Raw genomic sequence first — 21,859 nt, 5'->3', positions numbered from 1 at the left:
TGCACAGACTGACCCCCGGCCCCCAGGCAGGAGGAGCCAGAGCCACGATTGGAATCCGTGTTCCCCGGAGTCCAGATCTAGCATCCTTTCGCCTGGGTCAAACTCTTGACCTCTTTTTGGTATGAGTAAAGAGTAGAAGTTGGCCTCTATTATTATCAAAATCCTTCATTGACTCTTTATTAAAAACGATACTATTGGGGCAGCGAGGTGATGCAGTGGACAGAGCTCCAGCCCTGAAGTCAGGAGGACCTGAGTTCAAATCCAACCTCAGACCAAACACATAACACTAGCTGTGTGACCCTGGGCAAGTCACTTAACTCCAATTGCCTAAAAAAAAATTTAAAAATAAAAAATAAAAACGATACCACTACACAGACTTCTAGTGCCAAGATGGTGGAGTGAGGAAAGAACCCTCTGAGGCCCTCTCAAATTCCCCTCCAAGCGACTAGAAAACTGCCACAGACTGGATCCAGGAGCAGGGAAGCAGCTGAGCAGCCCCGCAGGAGAGGTCCTTCTCACTGGGGTGGGAGGGGAGCGAGGTCCAAGGGCGGCAGCAGCCTCACAGCAGGGGGCCTGCAGCAGGGCTCCGAGCCTGGGGCAATCCACCAGCGAGGCCTCTCCCTCCTGCAGACCAGCAGCCCCCAAGACAAGTGAGCATCTGTGAAGCTCAGCGAGGCCCCACTCCCGGCACAAGCCCCCAGTGAGGCCTTGACCCCATTGATGACCAGCAGAGAAGCCCCACCCCAGAGGCTGGCCCCTAGGGCCTACCAGCAGAGAGGCCCTGTTTCCGTAGCAGCCTTGCAGCAGGGCCCCACTCCTGGAGCAGGCCAGCAGCTAAACCCCACACCCAGGGGAGGGCACCCTCCCCCCAGCCCAGTACCAGCCAGAAGGCAGGCCTACCCACCCAAGATAGCAAGCCACTGAACCCTGAAGCCCAGTGAAAGCCCGCAGTAAGACCCAGAGCCCCAGCACAAAAAGCTTGGGACAGTACAGCACCAGAGCCCAACTCTCCTGTAAAAACAGCGTCACAAGAAAAAGTAGGAAAAAATGAGTGAAAAACAAAAAGACCTTGACTATAGAAAGCTACTATGGTGATAGGGAGGATCAAGGCATAAATTTAGAAGAGAACAGTAGTGTCAAAATGCCTACATGTAAAGCCTCGAAAAAAAATGGAATTTGGTCTCAGGCCCAAAAAGAATTCCTGGAAGAGCTTAAAAAGGATTTTGAAAAGCAGATTAGAGAAGTAGAAGAAAAATTGGTAAAAGAAATTAAAGTAACGCACGAGAATCATGAAAAAAGAGTCAGTAGGATGGGAAAGGATACACAAAACCTTACCGAGGAAAATAACTCCCTAAAAAACAGAATTGGCCAAATGGAAAAGGAAGTACAAAAGCTCACTGAAGAAAATAATTCCTTAAAAATTAGAATTAAACAAGTGAAAACTAATTACTTTGTGAGACATCAAGATAAGATAAAATCAGAACTGTAAAAAAAAAAAAAAGAAAATATTAAATTTATCATTGGAAAAACAACTGGCCTAGAAAATAAATTCAGGAGAGATAATTTAAGAATTATTGAATTGCCTGAAAATCACAATTTAAAAAAAAAGCCTGAACCACATCTTTCAAGAAATTATCAAAGAAAATTGCCCTGATATTTTAGAACCAAAGGACAGAGTAGAAATTAAAAGAATCCATCCATCACCACCTGAAGGAAAACTCCCAGGATTATCATAACCAAATTCCAGAGCTCACACATCAAGGAGATAGTATTGCAAGCAACCAAAAAGAAACAATTTAAATATCGTGAAGATGTAATCGGGATTACACAAGATTTGGAAGCTTCCACATTAAAGAACTGGAGGGCTTGGAATATGATATACTGGAAGGCAAAGGAGTTAGGATTACTACCAAGAATCAACTACTCAGCAAAACTGAATATAATCTTTCGGCGGGGGGGGGGGAGCAGAAACATGTCTAATTAAAAGACCAGAGCTGAGTAAAAAATTTTACCTCTAAACACAAGACTCAAGGGAAACATAAAAAGGTTTCAAAAAAAAAAAAAAACAAGAAAGAGAAAATATAAGAAATTCAATAAGGTTAAACTTTTTATATTTCTGTATGGCAAGATAATATTTGTAACTCTTAACAACTTTATTACTATAAGAGCAATTAGAAGGAGTATATGTAAACAGAGGATGTGGGTATAAGATAACTTTGATGGGGTGATACCCAAGAAACAAAATAAAAGGGTGAGAAAGAAAATTGCATTGGAGGAAGGAGGGAGGAGATTGAATGGGGTAAACTATCCCACATAAAAGAGGCATGAAAGCTATTACAATGGAGGGGAAGATGTGGCATGGGGTGGGCAAATCTTAAACCTAAACCTTACTGTCATCAAAATTGGCTTAAAGAGGGAATAGCATACACACTTAATTGGATATAGAAATCTATCTTATCCTCTAAGGAAGTAAAAGGGGACAGAGATAATAGAAGCATGGTGGGGGGAGGACTGATAAAAGGGAGGGTATATTGGGGAAGGTGGTAATTAGAAGTTAAACACTTGTGAGGAGGGAAAGAATAGGGGGTAAGATGGGCAGGGACAAACAAGCAAAAATAGCATGTCAGGAAATACACAGTTATCATAACTGTAATGTGAATGGGAAGAACTCACCCATAAAATGAAAGTGGATAGCAGAATGGATTAATGTGTTGTTGCAGAATCCTACAATGTGTTGTTTACAAGAAACATATTTGAAGCAGAGATACATACAGGATAGAGATAAAGGGCTGGAGTAGAATCTATTACGTGTCAGCCGAAACAAAGAAAGCAGTGACAGCAATCATGATCTCAGACGAAGCAAAAGCAAAAATAGATGTAATTAAAAGAGATAAAGAAGAAAACTATATCTTGCTGAAAGGTACCATATACAGTGAAATCATATCAATACTAAACATATATGCATCAAATGGTAAAGCACCTAAATTTTTGCAGGAAAAGTTAAATGAGTTACAGGAGGAAATAGAAAATAGAACTGTACTAGTGGGAGACCTCAACTTTCCCCTCTCAGAACTAGATAAATCTAACCAAAAAATAAATAAGAAATAAATTAAGGAGGTGAATAAAATTAAGGACAAGTCAGATATGATAGATCTCTGGAGAAAAATGAATGGGAATAGAAAAGAATATACTTTTTCCTCAGCAGTACATGGCACCTACACAAAAATTGACCATATATTAGGACGTAAAAACCTTACAACCAAATGCAGAAAAGCAGAAATAGTAAATGCATCCTTTTTAGATCATAGTGCAATAAAAATTACATTCAATAATGAACAATGGAAAGAGAGATAAAATTAACTGAAAATTAAATATTTTAGTCCTAAAAATAGGTGGGTCAAAGAGCAAATCATAAAAACAGTTGATAATTTCGTTAAAGAAAATGGTAACAATGAGACAATATACCAGAATTTGTGGGAGGTAGCCAAAGCTGTACTTAGGGGAAAATTAATACCTCTACTTGCTTTCCATCAGTAAAATAGAGAAGAAACAGATCAATGAATTGAACATGCAACTAAAAAAAGTAGAAAAAGAACAAATTAAATCTTTTGGCTTCATCAGACTGCCAAAAGGGTCTCTGTCCCAAAAAGGTGAAGACATATGTCTTTAGATGGCAACAGACTTAAATTTTCTTCAGAATTTTGTTTTACATCACATTTGTTTCTGAATTGTCACTGCTGTGTGCCCTTCCCTTCCCAGTAAACCTTCCCTTGTGAAAATGATTTAAAAAGAGGAAAAGAGCGATTTGTGCTCACAGTGTCTGACCATCCGCCCGCTGTGGTGGAGGAAGGAGGCGATGTCTTTTCTGCCTCTTCTCCAGGGCCAGCCTCAGCCGTGATAATAGCACTGTGATCAGTTGCTTTTTGTTGCTCTTTCCATTTTCATCGTGGCAGAACGTCGTGGTTTTTGTGGCATTGTTAAATGGTCGATTTTGTTGTAAACGTAACCTGGTGTCCTCTTTTTCTTTTCTCAGCTGGAAAAAGTTCTACAGCAAGGAGACATTGGAGAGTGTGCAGAGCCGTACATGATTTTCAAAGAAGCAGATGCCACTAAGGTAATCACTCCCTTTCTCTCTTCATTTTTGCTTAAGGGAATAGCATGCTAATTTTAAAATTGTAAAAGTCTTTCTTTTCAGTAGAAATTCAGACTGGCCTCCTCGCTTCCGTAAAGCCCACTCAAGCCATGGGCTTATCGATCTTGAGTTGGCATCAAGTTCTGACCCTGGTCTTGAACCCCATCTGTGATAACTCTGACAGGTGGTCCCTCAGCCATCCGTGTTTGACAAGGATCTCATTACCTTCTGAGGCATCCTCTTCCCTTCCATTCAGTTCTCTCAGCTTAGGTCCTAAATATAGTTAGTTATCCCTTCCACATCACCACTTTCTCCATCTTGTGCTGGCATAAGAAATTAAATGGAAATTTTGGGGGAGTTTTGCAGAAACCTCAGATGACACACAAAGGCCAGCCGATGACACAAAAAAAAAGTTTAGAAACTCAGAAACGCATCATGTGTATATATGTGTGTATGTGTGTGTATATATGTATATATGTATAGATATGTATTTATACACATGCATCTTATTGTATAATATCAACATTTTATCTTTTAGTAACATAAATATACACAGTTTCTGTAAAATTAAAATAAATAAAAAGTTAAAATCTGTGGAAAGAACACACAAGCCAGCAGATGAAACACAAAGGCTAGAAATGTTGAGGTATCTTAAAAAGTTTAGTAACTGTAATCCATAAAATGTATGGTACTGTTATGTAGAGTGTTACCTGTACAGTATTTCTTTTACTGTTGAACAGTATAAATGAACACAATTTTTTTCTTCAAATTAAATTTGTAGTAAAAGAACTACAGTTCTACGCACTGGTTTGAGGATGCCAAGCATGTTTATGGCACAATTTCGTGTGATATCTCACAGCGATCCTGCAGTGATCTCTGCATCTCAGGTTGCTTATATCTTGTGTTGTGTTGTTTAAACACTATAAACTCTGTTAAAATCTGGGTCCCAAGCATAACATTCCTAGTGATTTGGGAAGTGTATCCAAGAAACAGAGAAAAGTGATGAACTTGAAGGAAAAAGTAGAATTGTTAGATATGCTTCGTTCAGGCAAAATGGCTGCTTCAGTTGGACATCATTATGGCATTAATGAGTCGACCTGAAGGTATATCAAGAAAAAAGAGAAGAAAATCCTCGAAGCCATCGCTGCAGCTATACAAGCAACTGCAAAGCTTTGCCTGGACCACGAGATCCACGTCTGTCACATAGAAAGTGCAACGTTCTTTTGGGTGAAGGATTGTTATGAAAAAGGCATTCCGGTAGACTCTGGCGTCATAGGAGAAAATAAGTCCTTATATGATTTCCTAAAGGAAAGTAAAGGTGAAGGGTCTGCCCCTACAGATTTTCAGGCCTGCAAAGGCTGGTTCAGAAATTTTAAAAAAAGGTCTAGCCTATGCAGTGTAAAAGTCATATAAGAGGAAGCATCTGCTGATCCGTCAAGAGGCAGCTAGGGAGTTTGCTGAAACCCTGAAGAAACTGATTGAAATTGGAACAGATTCAGCGCCGACGAAGCTGCCCCCCCATGGGAATAAAATGCCCCTGAGGGCCTGGGTCAGCGAGGAGGGAAGCCACGAGGGGTGGGGTGGCCCTGCTCTTTTGTGCCAGTGTCTAGGGGTCATAATAAGGACAGCCCTGATATGGAGAGGCGCGAACCTCGAGCTTTGAAAGGAAAGGACAAGTACCATCTGCCTGTCTTTGGGATGTTCAGTAGGAAACCATGGATGACCCCAACCACTTTTCCTTGACTGGTTCCTCAGTGTCTTGTGCCCAAGGTTAGAAAAGTCCTTGCCAGCAAGGGATTTCTCTTGAAGGTGTTACTGCTTCTGGATGATGCCTCGGTCACCCAGAGCCCCATGAATTCCACGTCGAAGGTGCTGAAGTTGTCTGCATGCGGGTAATAAGGACATCCGAGGCACACTACACATGCTATTCACTGGTTATTTTTTTTAATGTCTTTTGTTATACGTCCAATATGTTCAGTATTATTCTCTTCAAATTTGCTTCATTTTTTAAAATTTTCTTATTTCATATTTTTAAAATTTCTTTTTCATAACAGTATTATTGACCTACATGTAGCCTATAACTAAATACTTAACCCACATTTTACAGTAAGATACTGTAAAAACGCCTAAAAGGAAAAGAAAAAATTCAGACTGCTTCTGTGGTACAAAGAGAGGGCCAAAAAATTTTACATGGATTTTCTAGATTGTGGGGGTGCTGTGCCTCTAACCCCACTGATGTGGAAGGGGTAGCTGTAGTGCAAATGGCCATACTCATGTAACTTAGCAAAAAAAAAAAAGCAAAACTCACCAGTCAAAACGTTTTTTAAACTGAAAGATAAACCATTGAACCAGACTTGCAAATTGGTCTAGCATTTGGAGAAATACTAGACTAAGTCTCATAGTTCAGCTCTGAATTTGGAACCGTAATAAATATCTCACCTCTGGAGCTACTTGTATACTTGTATAGCCGTGCAAGTAATTATTCTTGTAACATAGTTGACTATAAACCAGATGTGTCCAAAATACTTTTGCCCCTAGAATTTTTTTAGAAAATTTTTTTTTTTGGTGAGGCAATTGGGGTTGAATGATTTGCCCAGGGTCACACAGCTAGTAACTGTTAAGTGTCTAAGGCCAAATTTGAGCTCCGGTCCTCCTGACTCCAGGGCTGGTATTCTACCCACTGTGCCACATAGCTGCCCCATGCCCCTAGTCTTTTCAAGAGGAAAAGCGTTTTTCGTTTTGGAAGCTTGTCTAACCAGATCTCCATTGCTTTTTCTTCCAATCTCCTACATGTGCTGGATTATCATCTCTGTGAGGACAAGGAACTGACCTTTATTCATCTTTGCATTCCCCGTGGTATCACAAGTGCTCAGTAAAGGTTTATGGAGTCAGTCAGTGAATGAATGAATGCCCTCAGAAGTTGGACATTTCATTGGTAGGGAGATGAGAAAAATGCCTCATCTATGGTGTTTGTACACACGCGTCTGTGTTAGTGCAGAATGTGAGGTTGTCGAAGATGTTTGAGTCCCTGTAGTGGGCCGCTCTGTGTGCAGAGTGAGCTGTGGCCGGTGCTGGGGATCCTTTGCCCGCTCCGCATTACTCTGGAGCCATCGCTCCTGGACGACTTCTAGCACAGTAATAGAACATGTCGTCTTCTCTGCTTGTTTTCTCAGAACAAAGAAAAGCTGGAGAAGCTGAGGAGCCAAGCAGACCAGTTTTGTCAAAGGCTGGGGAAGTACCGCATGCCCTTTGCTTGGACAGCAATCCACCTGATGAATATCGTCAGCAGTGCTGGGAGTTTGGAGAGAGATTCCACTGACGTAGAGATCAGTGCCGGAGGTACGGGAGCGGCCCCGACTCTGCCCAGGCGCGCGGCTGTGGTTGCTGCTGCTTCTCCTGGCCTTTCTAGGCCGTGGATTCTGAGTCAGAGACGATCTGGTGTAACCCCATGGTGAACCGTGTGACCTCGGGGCTGCTCGTGTGTCGGATCACACTGTTAAGACTGAGGGTGCAGTCTGACTGAAGAGTTGCTGGCTGCTCATCTCTTTAGCCAATTTTGAGAGTCTTTCAACCCAGTAGCTTCTTCTCCCCTGTAGGAGAGATATATAAACCTTGCACGATAAAGACTTAGGAAAGTTGGTAACATTGCTTTGAGATTGTGGTAAACAACCACACCAGATCTCTCTTACTTTGTAATAATAATAATCATGACTGCCATCTGGATGGTTCTGTAAGGTTCGTCGAGAGCTCTTGTTACATCATCTCCTCTGATCCTCACTCTCACCCTGCAGAGTAGGCACTGAACGTCCCTATTTCGTGGAGGAGGAAACGGAGGTTCCTGTGCTTACACTCTCAGTAAGGGTCAGGGGACTGTTGACATCTAAGCTTCTCCTTCCTGAGCCCAGTGCGCTCTGACGCGCAGCCTCGCCCCTCAGTCGTTCCTGGTGCTTCAGGAGAGTGTTTCTTTAGCAGAATGACTTGCTTACTCCATGGTTTCTCGTTACCTTGAATACTTCTGTGTTTAGGCTTAATGGCTTAGAACGGGTTTTAATTCGCTGGACCTTTTACTTTCTTCCCTTGGTAGAACGCAAAGGATCATGGTCTGAGAGGAGAAATTCCAGTGTTGTTGGCAGACGATCCCTAGAGAGGACAACAAGTGGAGATGAGGCTTGTAGCCTCACCACCTTTCGACCAGCAACCCTCACCGTGACAAACTTTTTTAAGCAGGTATTTTTTGTCACACACATCCGAAAGTTTGAGTGACAGTGTGTTTGTGCTGTGACCTCCTTGAGTTGGGGCTTCCCAAAGGCCAAACAGACTCTGAGTGTGCTAGAGTGCATACAGAAAATGGAGAGAGAGAAGAGCAGGAAATACATGGCGTTAACTCACAATCATCCACATGTTGACTTAGGAGCCATTTCACCAAACCCAGTAGGGCAGTAGGAAGTCAGAACTTTTCTCCGCTCATTTGCACATTCCCTATAAAACAGGTGCTTTCTTTTTTCCAAACAGGAAGGAGACCGCTTAAGTGATGAGGATCTATATAAGTTTCTGGCTGATATGAGAAGGCCATCTTCTGTCTTACGGAGATTAAGACCCATCACAGGTGTGTGTTGGTTTTGGAGGAACAGGATTATAAGCATTTTTGTCTTGTTTCCTAGACATTAAAATTGCCATTTTATTTATTCATTTTTCCTGATTTCACAGATGTGCCCTATATCCTTAGGTGTTCCATATGACTATAATTCTTCACCTTCACCTCATTAAACTTTCAAAGTACATGGCTTGAACACAAGGGAATTGGGAAACTGATTATTTACATGCTGAAATGGGGAGATAGTTTCATGCAATGTCTAAAAATAGATTTTTTTACCCCACAGGAAAAAGCAATATTTTTTCAGTAGATTTCTATAATAATTAAAGACTATGAACATGATAATTATTATTAGTATTGACTTGAGTCCACCATTTCAGAGTAAAATTTTGCTTATTCCTTCCAAAGTCAATGTCAACTTCTCTACTTAGGCTACTGAGGGCAAATCACTTTAAGAAGAGTCCGGTACCAGTGTGGGATATATTATCTAATTTTTGAAACATTGAATATCTTCCTCTAGAACTCTTGGGACTGAATAGATAGTTTATAAAATCTGAGGGCAGGGGTCATGTCTTAATTATCTTCTTATGTCTCCCAGTTGTTAGTAAATTCTTTGCAAATACTTAACAAATGGTTGTTAAATAGTTGTTAAATTTCTCTATGACACGTTCAATTTTGGATTAGTTTGGGTCATAAATCAGGAACATGAAATGAAAAGAATTATACTGTCATTTATTTTATTCCTTCTGGAAGTTCTGCAGGTTTCCAGTTAAGGAACCCTGCACACATTCAGATCACCCCTTTGTCAAAAGCAAGCTTAAATATAGATTCTAAACTTTGTTTTCTTTTAGTTGTTGTAGTAATCCTTTTTTAATGTGCAGCTCAGCTGAAGATCGACATTTCTCCTGCACCAGAAAATCCCCATTACTGCCTAACCCCCGAATTGCTGCAAGTCAAACTCTACCCTGACAGCAGAGTTAGACCTACTAGGGAAATCCTGGAATTTCCTGCCAGGGATGTGTATGTCCCGAACACTACTTACAGGTAAGAGCTTTTCATCTAGCATTGAGGAAGGGGCATGAAAAATTAGCTGCCTAAAGTCTCAAGCTCAGAGCCTAGTGTGAAGGAGGAGCCAGAGAGGTGTGGACTCACAGAGCAAAGAAACTTAACTGTCCCCTCCTCCAGCCTTCTGCCCCCCCCCCCCCCCCCCGCACCCTTTAACACAGCCTTTAGAAGTGATGAAAGAAATCGCCTTTATAAAATCTTAATGCTAGAAGCGGACATTGAGAGGTCAGGAATTCACGAAATTTTTAAACACCTTTTGCACCAATAATTCAGAATCTATTTTTTAATCCATTTTAGTCTTTAAAAATGTCCTATTTCAGGAAATGCTTTCAAATATTTAACCTGAAGATATTGTTTCATGTTTAAATTCATTTCCTTGTGTTCAGTCTTTACCAGATGAGTAAAATGGCTTTTTACTGTCCTTTGTGTAATAACTCTTCATATATTGGAAGACCGTTCAATCATTCTGCATATTTTCCTTTGCCAGGTGAAATGACTGTAGCATCTTAACCTTTCTTCATGAGCCTTTTTTTTTTTAACCATTTCATCATCTTTTGTCTCTTCTCTGAAACCCCTTATGAATTCTTCTATCACCTCTTGGTAGAAGTCATAGAATTTTAGAGCTAGAAAGGACATAGAGATCCTCTAGTCCAATTTCCTCATTTTATAGAAAAAATTAACTGCATCCCAGAAGTCACCAGGTTGAGCTCAATAGATGTTTAATCTGATGCTTAGACCTGAAACCCCGCTCATCTGGGGCATAGACCCAGTCATTAACCTCTGTTTGCAGGTGGCATTCTGCACTTTTTTAGCACATCAATATTATATCTGTTTTATATTAAATTTTCAATTTGTTACCCAAAATTTCTGAGTCTGCATTTCACTAACTTCAGTGTTCCATGGATGAGCATGTATGATTACTACTGTTGTTAGTAATTATAAATGTTGGGGCAGGTGGTATAGTGGATAAGGGACCAAACTCTGAGTCAAGATACCTGTTTGCTTCTCAGTGAAAACTCTTCAAAGATTCCATTCAGCCTTTGTTTTATTGTTGGAAAAGCTGAGACATTTAAAAAATGCTCTTGAGAAACACTGACATTTTCCTTAAATGGTAAGAATAGTATGAACAAGTAGAACAGAGTAATTACTATAATTTTCAAATGAATAGTTGCAAAGCTGTTGTTACTAATGAAGACAGAAGATTTCGAAGGGAAATAGGTTGGCTTTTAAATAAGTAATATGTCTTAATTCATTCTGACTGTATATAAAACATATGGATTATTTAGTCTACTATGCTGAAGTTCTGTTCTCTTATTACTGATTAAAAAACAACTAGTTGTTTGACTCAGTATAATTTTTGCCAAGATTAGGTGTTAAAACATTTAAGTAATGTTTATTGGAATAGAAATAACATTCAGAATTAAGGTTTCTTTTTTAGATTGATATTGGAGTAGAAATGTTACTGATAATTGGCCTTATTTACTTTCTGGTTGTCATTTCATATCATGTCACCGTGGTACTCAGAGTGCTAAAAATATCCATCAACAATGATGGCATGCTATGCAGTGACAACCGGACAGGCAGATGAGGCCAGTTATCAATAACATTTCCACTCCCACGAGGCAAGAGCCATATTGATCGAAATGTGGCTGATCAGATGGAATGGCTGAAGAATCTGTGTGTGAATGGTCCGTCCATAGGGGCTCTGTGCCCTGCTTTCATTGAAGGGTTGGAAAGATCCGTGTACCAAAATGGTTGGGATATTTTGGATTTTTATTTTTGTTGGTTTGACACACTTGATGTGAATACATGCCATGAGGAACTTTACTTGTTTGATCAGTACCTTGGGGTATCTTTATGTTTCATCCTGTGCTGTATCATTCAAGGTCTACACAATTCTGCAAATAAACTGTTCAGCTCTAGGAATAGATTTATGGAAGTTGAGCATGAGACTAGGCCTTAAAAGGTCAGCCAGACTATCCCACTATACTCTATAATGACTGCCTCTAAATTGCCCTGCTAATTACAGACCCTGACATTCATCCCAAGTGTTAAATAGTGAGTGTAATAGTGGAGCCAGAATGTTTTTTCTTAGGTTCGTTAAAAATCTCGCAAAAGTGTTCATTCTTCTCCCATGAGTGAACAGTTTATTCCCAGAGAATAGCAGCCCCATCTATGCTCATCAATAAGATTAGGCGTATTCCTTTTAAACATTTATTGAGCATGAGCCCATGCCATAGACTTTAATCGTTTTCATCAGAGTAAATTGGTTTCAGGTTAAAACTGTGCCTAACCATATTCCTTCTTGTATTTTGTGCAGCCCTATAAGAAATTCCCCTGTAAAATGCTTATAACCTGTTAGCAAACCTTACCATTGATAAGTTGTGGTATGTGATGTGAAGGTTATTAAGTTTCACATTTTATGGAGATGATCGTGCTGCTGCTTCGTGAGTAGTATGTTACCAGAGAGAGCTGTTGAAGCAAGGAGGATACATTATTTTGTTCCAGAAAGAGATTAATTAGTTTCTAGATGAGGGGTATCCTCAAGGAAGTGAACAAAGTTTGGAAAATGGAAATATCAAGTGAGGTTAGTTAGGCTCGCTCTCCTCAGTGACCCTTTTTCCTACTGCTACATTTCCCATAAAGTAAGTCATGTTCTTACTCAAAGACATGAGGAGGAGGAAGATGTCACTCAGATATTTTTATTAAAATCTACTTCAAGTTTCATTGGAAATATGTATCTGAAAATACCACGTAACTGGAAATTAGGTACCGGAGGTAGTATGTGTAGGGGCCTGTGGCCAAGATTTGATAGCCCGCTTTATTACTAATTAATGAATAACCGGAAAAACATTTACTAAGAGCTTGCTCTGTGCCCAGCACTGTTTTTGGTGCTGAGAATATAACTATAAGTAAGCCAGTCAGTCTCTGCCCTCAAGCAGCTTATAATCTGATAAGGAAACACAACAAATGCAGGGGAGGGGAGGAGAGGGAGAAGAGCCTGGGCTAGGATGTCAGGGGCAAGATCCTTGGAATTGAGGCAGCTGAGTGACCTGTTCTTGCCCGGGGTGGTGGTTTGGAGTTGTTCTTGGCACTAGAATTGGACAGTAGGGGAGGGAGGAAAAGGTATAGTCTGAAGCTGGTGCGGGAAGTGGCGCAGTTGGTCTGAGGCCGGGAAGGAAGGAGCTAGCAAGACAGGCACCCTGTGGGAGTGACAACATGTGGTCTGTGCCAGGCAAGCCAAGCCACCGTGACTCCCTGGACCACCACCTTCTCTCAGACACCTCAAGCCCAGAACCTGCAGTTCTTAGCAGGGACTCCCCAAGACCTCAGCCCTCCTTCTGCCCCAGGCCATGCAGCTACCATTGAGGGGAGCAATCCCTGTGAAGAAAGGGCCTGTTTTCCTTGTCACTACCAACACCAGCATCTCACCATTGGCTATTGGTGGTAAGTTTGATGGGGTGTCGGCATCCCTTCCCACCCCTCTGCTTCCAGCCCAGCCCTCCCATCCATCACCCTCGAAATAACCTTGGGGGAGATGCATGGCGATTGCTTTGATCAGTGTTATAGCCATAGCTACTGAAGATCCAATCCAGTCAAAGCCTTTGGCGCTGTCAGATGGTTCAAAATGATACGATTTTATGAGTGGAAATGACATAAAAAAAAGAGATGTTACTATCTGCTTTGCTTCTGCACCTAAAGGACCATGGCACTTTCCATCTGATGCCATTATCTGTTTGTATGTTTGTATTCTATTTTTCCCCAAAGAGGAAAGAGAGCAAGATTTCACCAACTACTTCTTGCCCTAATGGCTTCTGGGTAGCACCTGAGTGGCAGAGTGTTTGAGAGACCAAATTTCACCCACATGTTCATCTCCTTAAAGAGAAGTGCTTCCTGGTTACCATATTTTACCATGATTTGCTCTAATCTGATTGTGGAGCAGCTAATTACTGATATGTTACAAGAAGAACAGTATTGATGAACAACAGAGAGAAGGAAAGAATTAATTTTTCAGCATGGAGCAATTTTAAGATTAAATAAAGAAAAATAAAACTGGATCCTCTGGAGGACAGTAGCTATAGCACAGAAAAAATGACATTCAAGAAAATTCCTAGCAATTTATAGGAAAAATAACTAGGATGAAGTTTGGAACCAGTACCTCTATTTTTCACGCGTGTGTTACAGTAGGCAGAGGCAAAGGCAATGGACAGAATGTAGCTGAAGCTGTCGCACACTAATAGTGAGTATTTCTATAAAGTTTTAAGGTTTGCAGCTTCCTATGTGTTAACCCATTTTTCTCCGCACAACAGCCCATGAGACAGGTGCTATTATTGGCAAAGCAGGCAAACTTGGTGTCATAGATTTTACTACGATTTATTGAGGTAGAATGCAGGACCAGAGCTGTTCAGTGAAAAGGTATGGGTTTGTTTAGTGAAACAAGTCTGATCCAGGAGATGGTAGAATGGACTTCTGTCCATGGACTTCAGGATAGGGGCATGGTGGTAGAGAGCAGTTAGAAGTGAATTCCTGCTGGGCTGTGATGTGCTGTAGAGCCCCTGGCCATCTGGTGCATGGAGCTGATGCTTTCTTCATTAAAATCACACACCAAGAACCAAGGTACACTTGTGATCGATGATGTGACTGTCAGCTCTCAGGACAACAAATGGAAGCCTTATTCCTCTGAGAGCCGAGAATTGGATGTTCTTGATTCCCACCCTTGACAGTTTTCTTCTTTTGGAAGGTAGAGGACTTAATTCTGACCACTGAGGAGAAGCTAATTGCTAAGCTGGAAGAGATGAGAACCGTGGGCAGGTGTAACCATGTGATATTATCACTTGTAACATCCAAGGAAGGGAATGCTGAGCAGAGTCAGAAATGGAGTGTAGGAAAAATAGATTTCATAACATTTCAAAAAGAAGTGACTAGTCCAAGGTTCCTTAGCACCCTGGTAGGAAATATCAGAAGAGATATGAGACCTTTGGTGATCCCGTACATAAGGAGGAGCGTGAGTAAAGGCACAGAGAGTTTTGGGGAACAGAGACTAGACCGGTTTGGCCGGGGCATAAAGCGTACAAGCAGTGTGATCTAAAGGAACGTTAAAAAGGCAGTTTGACACCAGCTTGTGGAGAGAGGACCTTCAGTGTGAGACAGACGAGTTCACACTGACTCAGCAGCCAGTAGGACTGCTGAAGCTTTTTGAGTGGAGCAGTGACCATGATGAGGGCAAGTCTGGTGCAGAAATAAGGGTGGATTAGAGTTTGGAGACAGTGGAATCAGAAAGAAGAGGAAGGACATCCAGGAAGTGACTGTGATTTAGCATCAGAAAACCCAGCTTAAACTCCCCCTCAGACTTACTAACTGTGACCTTGAGCAGGAACCTGTCTCCTGCCGGAGCTTCTGTCTTCCCCTCTGAGATTACCTTCCACTTGCTTGTGTATGGACCTAGATATTTCCATGTTCTCTCCCCCATTAGAATGTGAACTCCCAGAGAGCGGGGACTCTTTTTACCTTTCTTTGGATCCTCAGTGTTTAGTGCAGTGCAGTGTACATAGTAGGTGCTTAATAATGCTTTTTGGTTGATTGGAAAAGATGAGCTGGTCACATAACAGGAGGGAAGGCTAGAGTGATGCAAGAAGATTGTGAAAAAAGTAAAAGTCTTGAGAAAGGAGGCACAAAAAAAAATACTGAAGAAAATAACATCTTGAAAAACAGAATTGGTGGGGCAGCTAGGTGGCGCAGTGGATAGAGCACCGGCCCTGAAGTCAGGAGGACCTGAGTTGAAATCCAGCCTCAGACCAACACTTGACACTTACTAGCTGTGTGACCCTGGGCAAGTCACTTAACCCCAATTGCCTTAAAAAAAAAAGAAAAAGAAAAACAGAATTGGCCAAATGGGAAAAGAGGCACAAAAATTCACTGAAGAGAAGAGCTCCTTAAAAGCAAAATTGATCACTTAGAAAAAAAAAGATGTACAAGAATTCACTGAAAAGAACTCCTGAAAAAGTAGAATGGGCCAAATGGAAAAGGAGTTACAAAACCTCACTGAACAAAATAATTTCTTTTCTTTTCTTTTCTTTTCTTTCTTTCTTTTCTTTTTTTTTTTAGGCAGTTGGGGTTAAGTGACTTGCCCAGGGTCACACAGCTAGTAAGTGTCAAGTGTTTGGTCTGAGGCCAGATTTGAACTTAGATCCTCCTGACTTCAGTACTGGTGTTCTATCCACTGTGCCACCTAGCTGCCCAAGAAAATAATTTCTTAAAAATTATGATTGGTCAAGTGGAAGCCAATGACTCCATGAGACATTAAGAAACAGTAAAACAAAATCAAAACAATGAAAAAAAATAGGAGAAAGTGTGAACGGTCTCATTGGAAAAACAACTGACCTGGAAAAATAGGTTGAGGAGAGATAATTTAAGAATTATTGGACTGTCTGAAAGCCATGATAAAAAAAAAAATAAAGAGCCTAGACATCATCTTTTAAGAAATTATCAAGGAAAACTTCCCTGATATTCTAGAACCAGAGGGTAAAATAGAAATTGAAAGAATCCACTGATCACCTCTTGAAAGAGATCCCTAGATGGAAACTACCAGGAATATTATAGCCAAGTTCCAGAGATCCCAAGTCAAGGAGAAAGTATTGCAAGCAGCCAGAAAGAAAGAATTCATATATCATGGAGCCACAGTGAGGATAACGCAAGATTTAGCAGTTTCTACATTAAAGGAGTGGGAGACCTGAAATATGATATTCCAGAGGGCAAAAGAGCTAGGATTACAGCCAAGAATCACCTACCCAGAAAAACTGAGTGTAATCCTTCAGGGAAAAAATGGATATTCAGTGAAATAGAGGATTTTCGAGCATTCTTGATGAAAAGACAAGAGTTGAATAGAAAATTTTCCTTTCAAATGCAAGACTCAAGAGAAACATAAGAAGGTAAACAGGAAAGAGAAATCATAAGAAATTTAATAGGGTTAAACTGTTTACATTTCAACATGGGAAGATGATATTTAGAATGCCTAAGAACTTTCTTATTATTAGAGCAATTAGAGTATATACAGACAGTGAGTGAGCACAGATGAGAGTTGAATATCATGAGAGGATAGGTAAACAAAGTAAGATTAATGGATGAGAAAGTGGAATGCACTCGGAGAAGAGGAAAGGGAAAGGTAGAATGGGGTAGGATATCTCACATAGAAGAGATGCAAAAAACTTTTACAGTGGAGGGGAAGATGGGGAACATAGGGGAGAATGCTTGAACTTTATTTTCATTGGAATTGGCTCAAAGAGGGAATAACTCAGTTGGATCTAGGAATCTATTTTACTCTACAGGAAAGTTGGAGGGATTGGACCTTAGAAAGGGAGGGGATGGCTGATAGAAAGGAGGGTGGATTGGGTCAGAAGGAAAATGTTTTTGAATATAGACAGGGTTAAAAGACAGAGTGAGTAGGATAAACAGATGGAGAGAAATACACAGTAATCATAACTGAAAAAAAAAATATACAGCAAGTTTCTCTGATAAAGCCCTCATTTCTAAATAAATAAAAATTGAGTCAAATTTACAAGAATGCAAGGCATTCCCCACGTGATAAATGATCAAAGGATATGAACAGGCAGTTTGCAGATAAAGTAATCAAAGCTATTTATAGTCATATGAAAATCACTCTAAATCACTATTGAGGAATCACTATTAAGGAATGCAAATTAAAACAACTCAGAGGCACCACCCCACACCTTTCACATTGGTTAACAAGACAGAAAAGGAAAATGGTAAATGTTGGAGAAGATGTGGGGAAAACTGGAACACTAATGCATTATTAGTAGAATTGTGAACTGATCTAACCATTTTAGAGAGCAATTTGGAACTATACCCAAAGGGCTATAAAACTGTGCAAATCCTTTGACCCAGGAATACCACTACTAGGTCTGTATCCCAAAGGGATTAAAAAAAAAAAAAAGAAAAGAAAAAGGACCTGTAGGTAACCAAAATATTTCCAGCAGCTCTTTTTGTGGTGGCAAAATAATGGAAATTGAGGGGATGTCCATCAGTTAGGGAAATGGCTAAACAAGTTGTGGTATATGATTGGGAAGAAATACTATTGTGCTGTAAGAAATGACAAGCAGGATGCTTTCAGAAAAACCTGGAAATATTTACACACACTGATGCAAAGTGTAGTGAGCAGAACCAGGAGAATATTGTACACAGTAACTGAAATATTCTGTGATGATCAACTGTGAATGACTTAGCTATTCTCAGCAATGTAATCATCCAAGACCATTAATTCCAAAGGACTTATGATAAAAAATGCTATCCATATCCAGTGCCAGAGAAGAACTGGTGGAGTTGGAATGCAGATTGAAACATACTTTTTTTTTTTGGTTTGGTTTTTCTTTCGTAACTTGACTAATCTGGAAGTATGTTTTGCATGACTGCACATGTAAAGCCTACATCAAGTTGCTTTCCCTTTCAAGGAGGGGGAAGGAAAGGCAGGGAGGGAGAGAACTTGGAATGCAAAATTTTTAAAAATGAAAAAAATTGCTTTTACATGTAATTGGAGAAAAAATAAAATAATAAATTAAAAAAATAAAACAATGCATCAAAAAAAGAGGGAAGGCTCACCAGTGGATAGCTCCTGCCTCTCCTGCTATCCAGTCCACATCAAGAGATCTCAAGGAAGTTGGCTGAGACGGCAGGTAGACCCCCGTGTCAGATGATGGCATGTACAGGGATGGGCTGCACCACTGTGCCCTCTCATCTCTGCTAACCGTGGTTTTTTCATTTCCAAGTGATAGTAATAACAGCTCCATCAAAGGTTTGTCATGAGGATCACAAGAGACAGCATGTGATAAAGTGCTGTTTCAAGTGCTGCCTTGCATCGTGTTTATCTGTGTAGCTCTTTTACTGCTGTGTTAGCTAAGAAGCCCCTTGAGGGGCAGAATTGTGTTGTTTTTCATCTTTATGTTTCCAACATCAAGTGTGATGTTTTATGACTATGGCAGGTGCTTAACAAATGTTTGTTGCATTGAAGGCCGTGAAATTGGAGGAGATGCCTTGTCAAAATAACCACAAATTCATTTGGAGGAGACAAAAGCCTAGAATCTAGAGGAAGCAGTGACAGAAGGAAGGAATGACAAGGGCTTAGCCTCTCTAGCCTTCAAGCTAGAGAATAGAATAGAAATGACTCATGGAAGGGGTCCTTTGACCAGAAAGTAGGAAGGCAGTTTGTTAAAGGTCAGGGTTAGAGCAGTAGCGCATTCCTCATGATCTGTCTACCACAAGAAGCTCTGAACGCCAGTGTAAATAAATGTCAATGGCTTCTTCAAAGAGAACAGAAAGAGGTTCCTTTCATAACTACGGCTAGTCAGAAAATTCTTAATTAAAGGATTCAGATGATCATTTTAGACAATTTTCCTTTTGTAAAACTTGAAAGCTTTTGCACAGACAAAATCAGACCATGTAGAATAATCAGAGAGACTCTCGAATGGGAAGAACCATCTTTGCCTTAAATATTGCTGCTAACTTTGTAGTGTCCAAGAAGTACAACAGGGAATCGCCACAAAGCCGAGAGTCATTGCCCATGGTGACTGTGGGGGCAAAGGGAAGGAGGCGGAAAGGGGAGCCAGCAGTGACTAGAATGTAGAAACAAAAGGCAGGATAGACAGTCAAAACACGGGAAAAAATAGGCTGAGTCTCCTAAGAAAAGAAGACTCACAAGGGTGAAGGCTGAAGCCTGGTTCTCCAGGAGCCGAAGGAAGTGAGTGGAATCCTCAGAGGAGCCACATAGGAAACCAGTGGAGAGATGAAACCTTATTGTGTCTCCAGACGCAAAGGGCAGGAGGGGGAGCAGTTGATATTGTAAGGGGGATTGTCGAAACCAAGAGAGAGGTCAAAGGGTAAGGATTAAACCAAGGTCACTAGAGTTGTCTTTGTGGGTTTCATTGGTGGCCATAAAGGGCGGCACCATGTACCCAGCAGATGCTTAATAGTGCTTGCTAATTGTCAGGGACAGAATCCATTCTAACTTTGTGGCATCTAATGATGCATCCCGTAGAGCCACCACACTATTTTTTTTTTGACTAGCAATGGGGTTAAGTGACTTGCCCAGGGTCACACAGCTTGTACGTGTCAAGTGTCTGAGGCCGCACCACACTATCTATTCAAACTGAACTTAATAGAATTAATGGAATGAGGAGAAATGCTCCACTTTTACAGTGTCACAAGGTAGAATTTGAGAAAAAAGATTCAGGAAAAGTTAAGAGTAAATTCAATGATGAATAATTTTGCAATATAATAATAACCGAATTTATCTAACATTTTAAGGTTTGCGAAGTGCTTTAGAAATGTTATCTCACTTTCTCATCACAATCCTGGGAAGTAAATGCTTTGAATATTTCCCTTTTACAGGTGAGGAAACTAAGCCTGAGAGCAGGCAAGGGACTTGGCCAGAGTTAATGAATTAATAATCATTGATTAAGTGCCTGCGGTGTGCCAGGGACTGTGCAAAGCACTGGGGATGCAAAAAGAGGCAAAGGACCATCCCTGCCCTCCAGGAACTTTGAGTCTAACGGGGAAGACAAGAAGCCGACAGTAGGAGGGGTTGGGGCAGGCTTCCCTGAGGAGGTGGGTTTTAACTGGCCCTTAAAGGAAGCCAGGGAGGTCGTAGTTAGAGTGAAGGAGCCACCGGATGGAGGCTTTTGTTTGTGGAATAGCCAGGAGGCCAGTGAAGAGTATGTGTGGGAGAGGGAGGGGGGAGAAGACTGGAAAGATAGGAGGAGGCAGGGTAGGAAGGGCTTTGAATGCCAAACACAGCGTTTTATGTTCGATTCTGGAGGCAGTAGGGAGCCACTGAAGTTTATTGAGTAGGGGAGTGCACTTTAGAAAGTCACTTTGGTGGCTGAATGAAGGATGGATTTGAGTGGGGAGAGCCTGGAGGCAGGTGATCCTCCAGCAGCGATGGCAGTAATCTAGGCATGAACTGAAGACGGTCTGCAATAGGGTGGGGGCAGTGTCAGAGGAGAGAAGGGGGCGGATTTGAGATATTATGAATGTGAAATCAGTAAGCCGTGGCAAAGTCTTGGATCTGGGGGCTGAGAGAGGGTGAAGAATCCAGGATGCCTCCTGCATTGTGAGCCTGAGGGCCTGGGAGGAGGGAGGAGGAGGTCAAGAGTTCAGGTTTGGACATTAACTTTAAGATGTCTACCGGGCACCTAGGTCAAGGTGTCTGAAACGCAGATGGGGAGATGTGAGATTAGAGACATTGTCTGAGGTCACATTTGAATTCAAGTCTTCCAGACTCCTGGTCCCACACTCAAACCATTGTGTCACCTGGCTAGCTATTTCTGTTTTGGGGGTACTTACTTGTAGTATCAACAGAAAAAAAATCAATAAATAAATTAATTACAAATCTGTATGTTATTTTGAATTTTGAAAAAGTTAATATGAAGACCATTAGTTATGGAAGAAGGCTTTTTCTTTGTTTTTTAAAAAATCATTTGTTGCAAAATGGTTTTATTTTTGTGGTTATCTGTTAAAGTACCACTGGACTCCTGGTTAAATGGTAATGAAGAGCGAGCCTTATTGCCTCTGAAAAGTCTGGCTTTGTGGTTTGCTCCTGCAAAGCCCCTTCGAGAGCTCAGCTCACTCGCTGGTGATTGGCTCTGTTTCTATCCTTGCCTGGAGTTTAGTGATCTCTCTGGCCTCAGTGTTTGAGCCACTAGTCATGGCCTTAGAGGACCCATTTTCCTCGACGTTTTTATCTTTGAGCCAACATGTCCCAGAATGAGAAAAAGTAAAGAAGGCTTCATGAATGGAGGCCTACCTCTTTAGTGAAGGCTACAACATTCAGTGTTTAAGAGAGATTCTTTAGGCATGTTATAGTCATTTTAGACATAGTCATTTTATTTATTGAATTGCAAAATATACATACAGGTCTATCAGGCTTACTGCTTCAGTTCAAAGTCATTTACTCATTTCTTTCTCAGAATTTTAATTGTTCTTTTCTACTTGGAAATGTCCAATGGCATCATTTGTTTTCCTTGTTGGAGGGGACTGAGACCCCTGTGACACTGTCTTTG

The 21,859-nt window shown here is 41.0% G+C and overlaps 1 protein-coding gene across 6 annotated transcripts in view; it reads left to right on the top strand.

Annotated features, from left to right (window-relative positions):
* Positions 1–21,859, top strand: part of DOCK7 (dedicator of cytokinesis 7) — a 183,281-nt gene that overhangs the window by 53,158 nt on the left and 108,264 nt on the right. For all 6 annotated transcript variants that reach the window (XM_027852763.1, XM_027852759.1, XM_027852758.1 and 3 more), the window contains exons 10-14: positions 4,034–4,114; positions 7,306–7,471; positions 8,217–8,359; positions 8,645–8,738; positions 9,608–9,770. In XM_027852763.1, coding sequence (XP_027708564.1) covers positions 4,034–4,114; positions 7,306–7,471; positions 8,217–8,359; positions 8,645–8,738; positions 9,608–9,770 — 647 coding nt within the window. The remainder of the gene's footprint in view (positions 1–4,033; positions 4,115–7,305; positions 7,472–8,216; positions 8,360–8,644; positions 8,739–9,607; positions 9,771–21,859) is intronic.

Source organism: Vombatus ursinus, unplaced genomic scaffold, assembly GCF_900497805.2.
Source record: "Vombatus ursinus unplaced genomic scaffold, bare-nosed wombat genome assembly UNPS02009824.1, whole genome shotgun sequence".
Lineage (NCBI taxonomy): Eukaryota > Metazoa > Chordata > Mammalia > Diprotodontia > Vombatidae > Vombatus > Vombatus ursinus.
The sequence above is the reverse complement of the archived record's forward strand: the minus strand, read 5'-3'. Positions and strand labels throughout refer to the sequence as shown.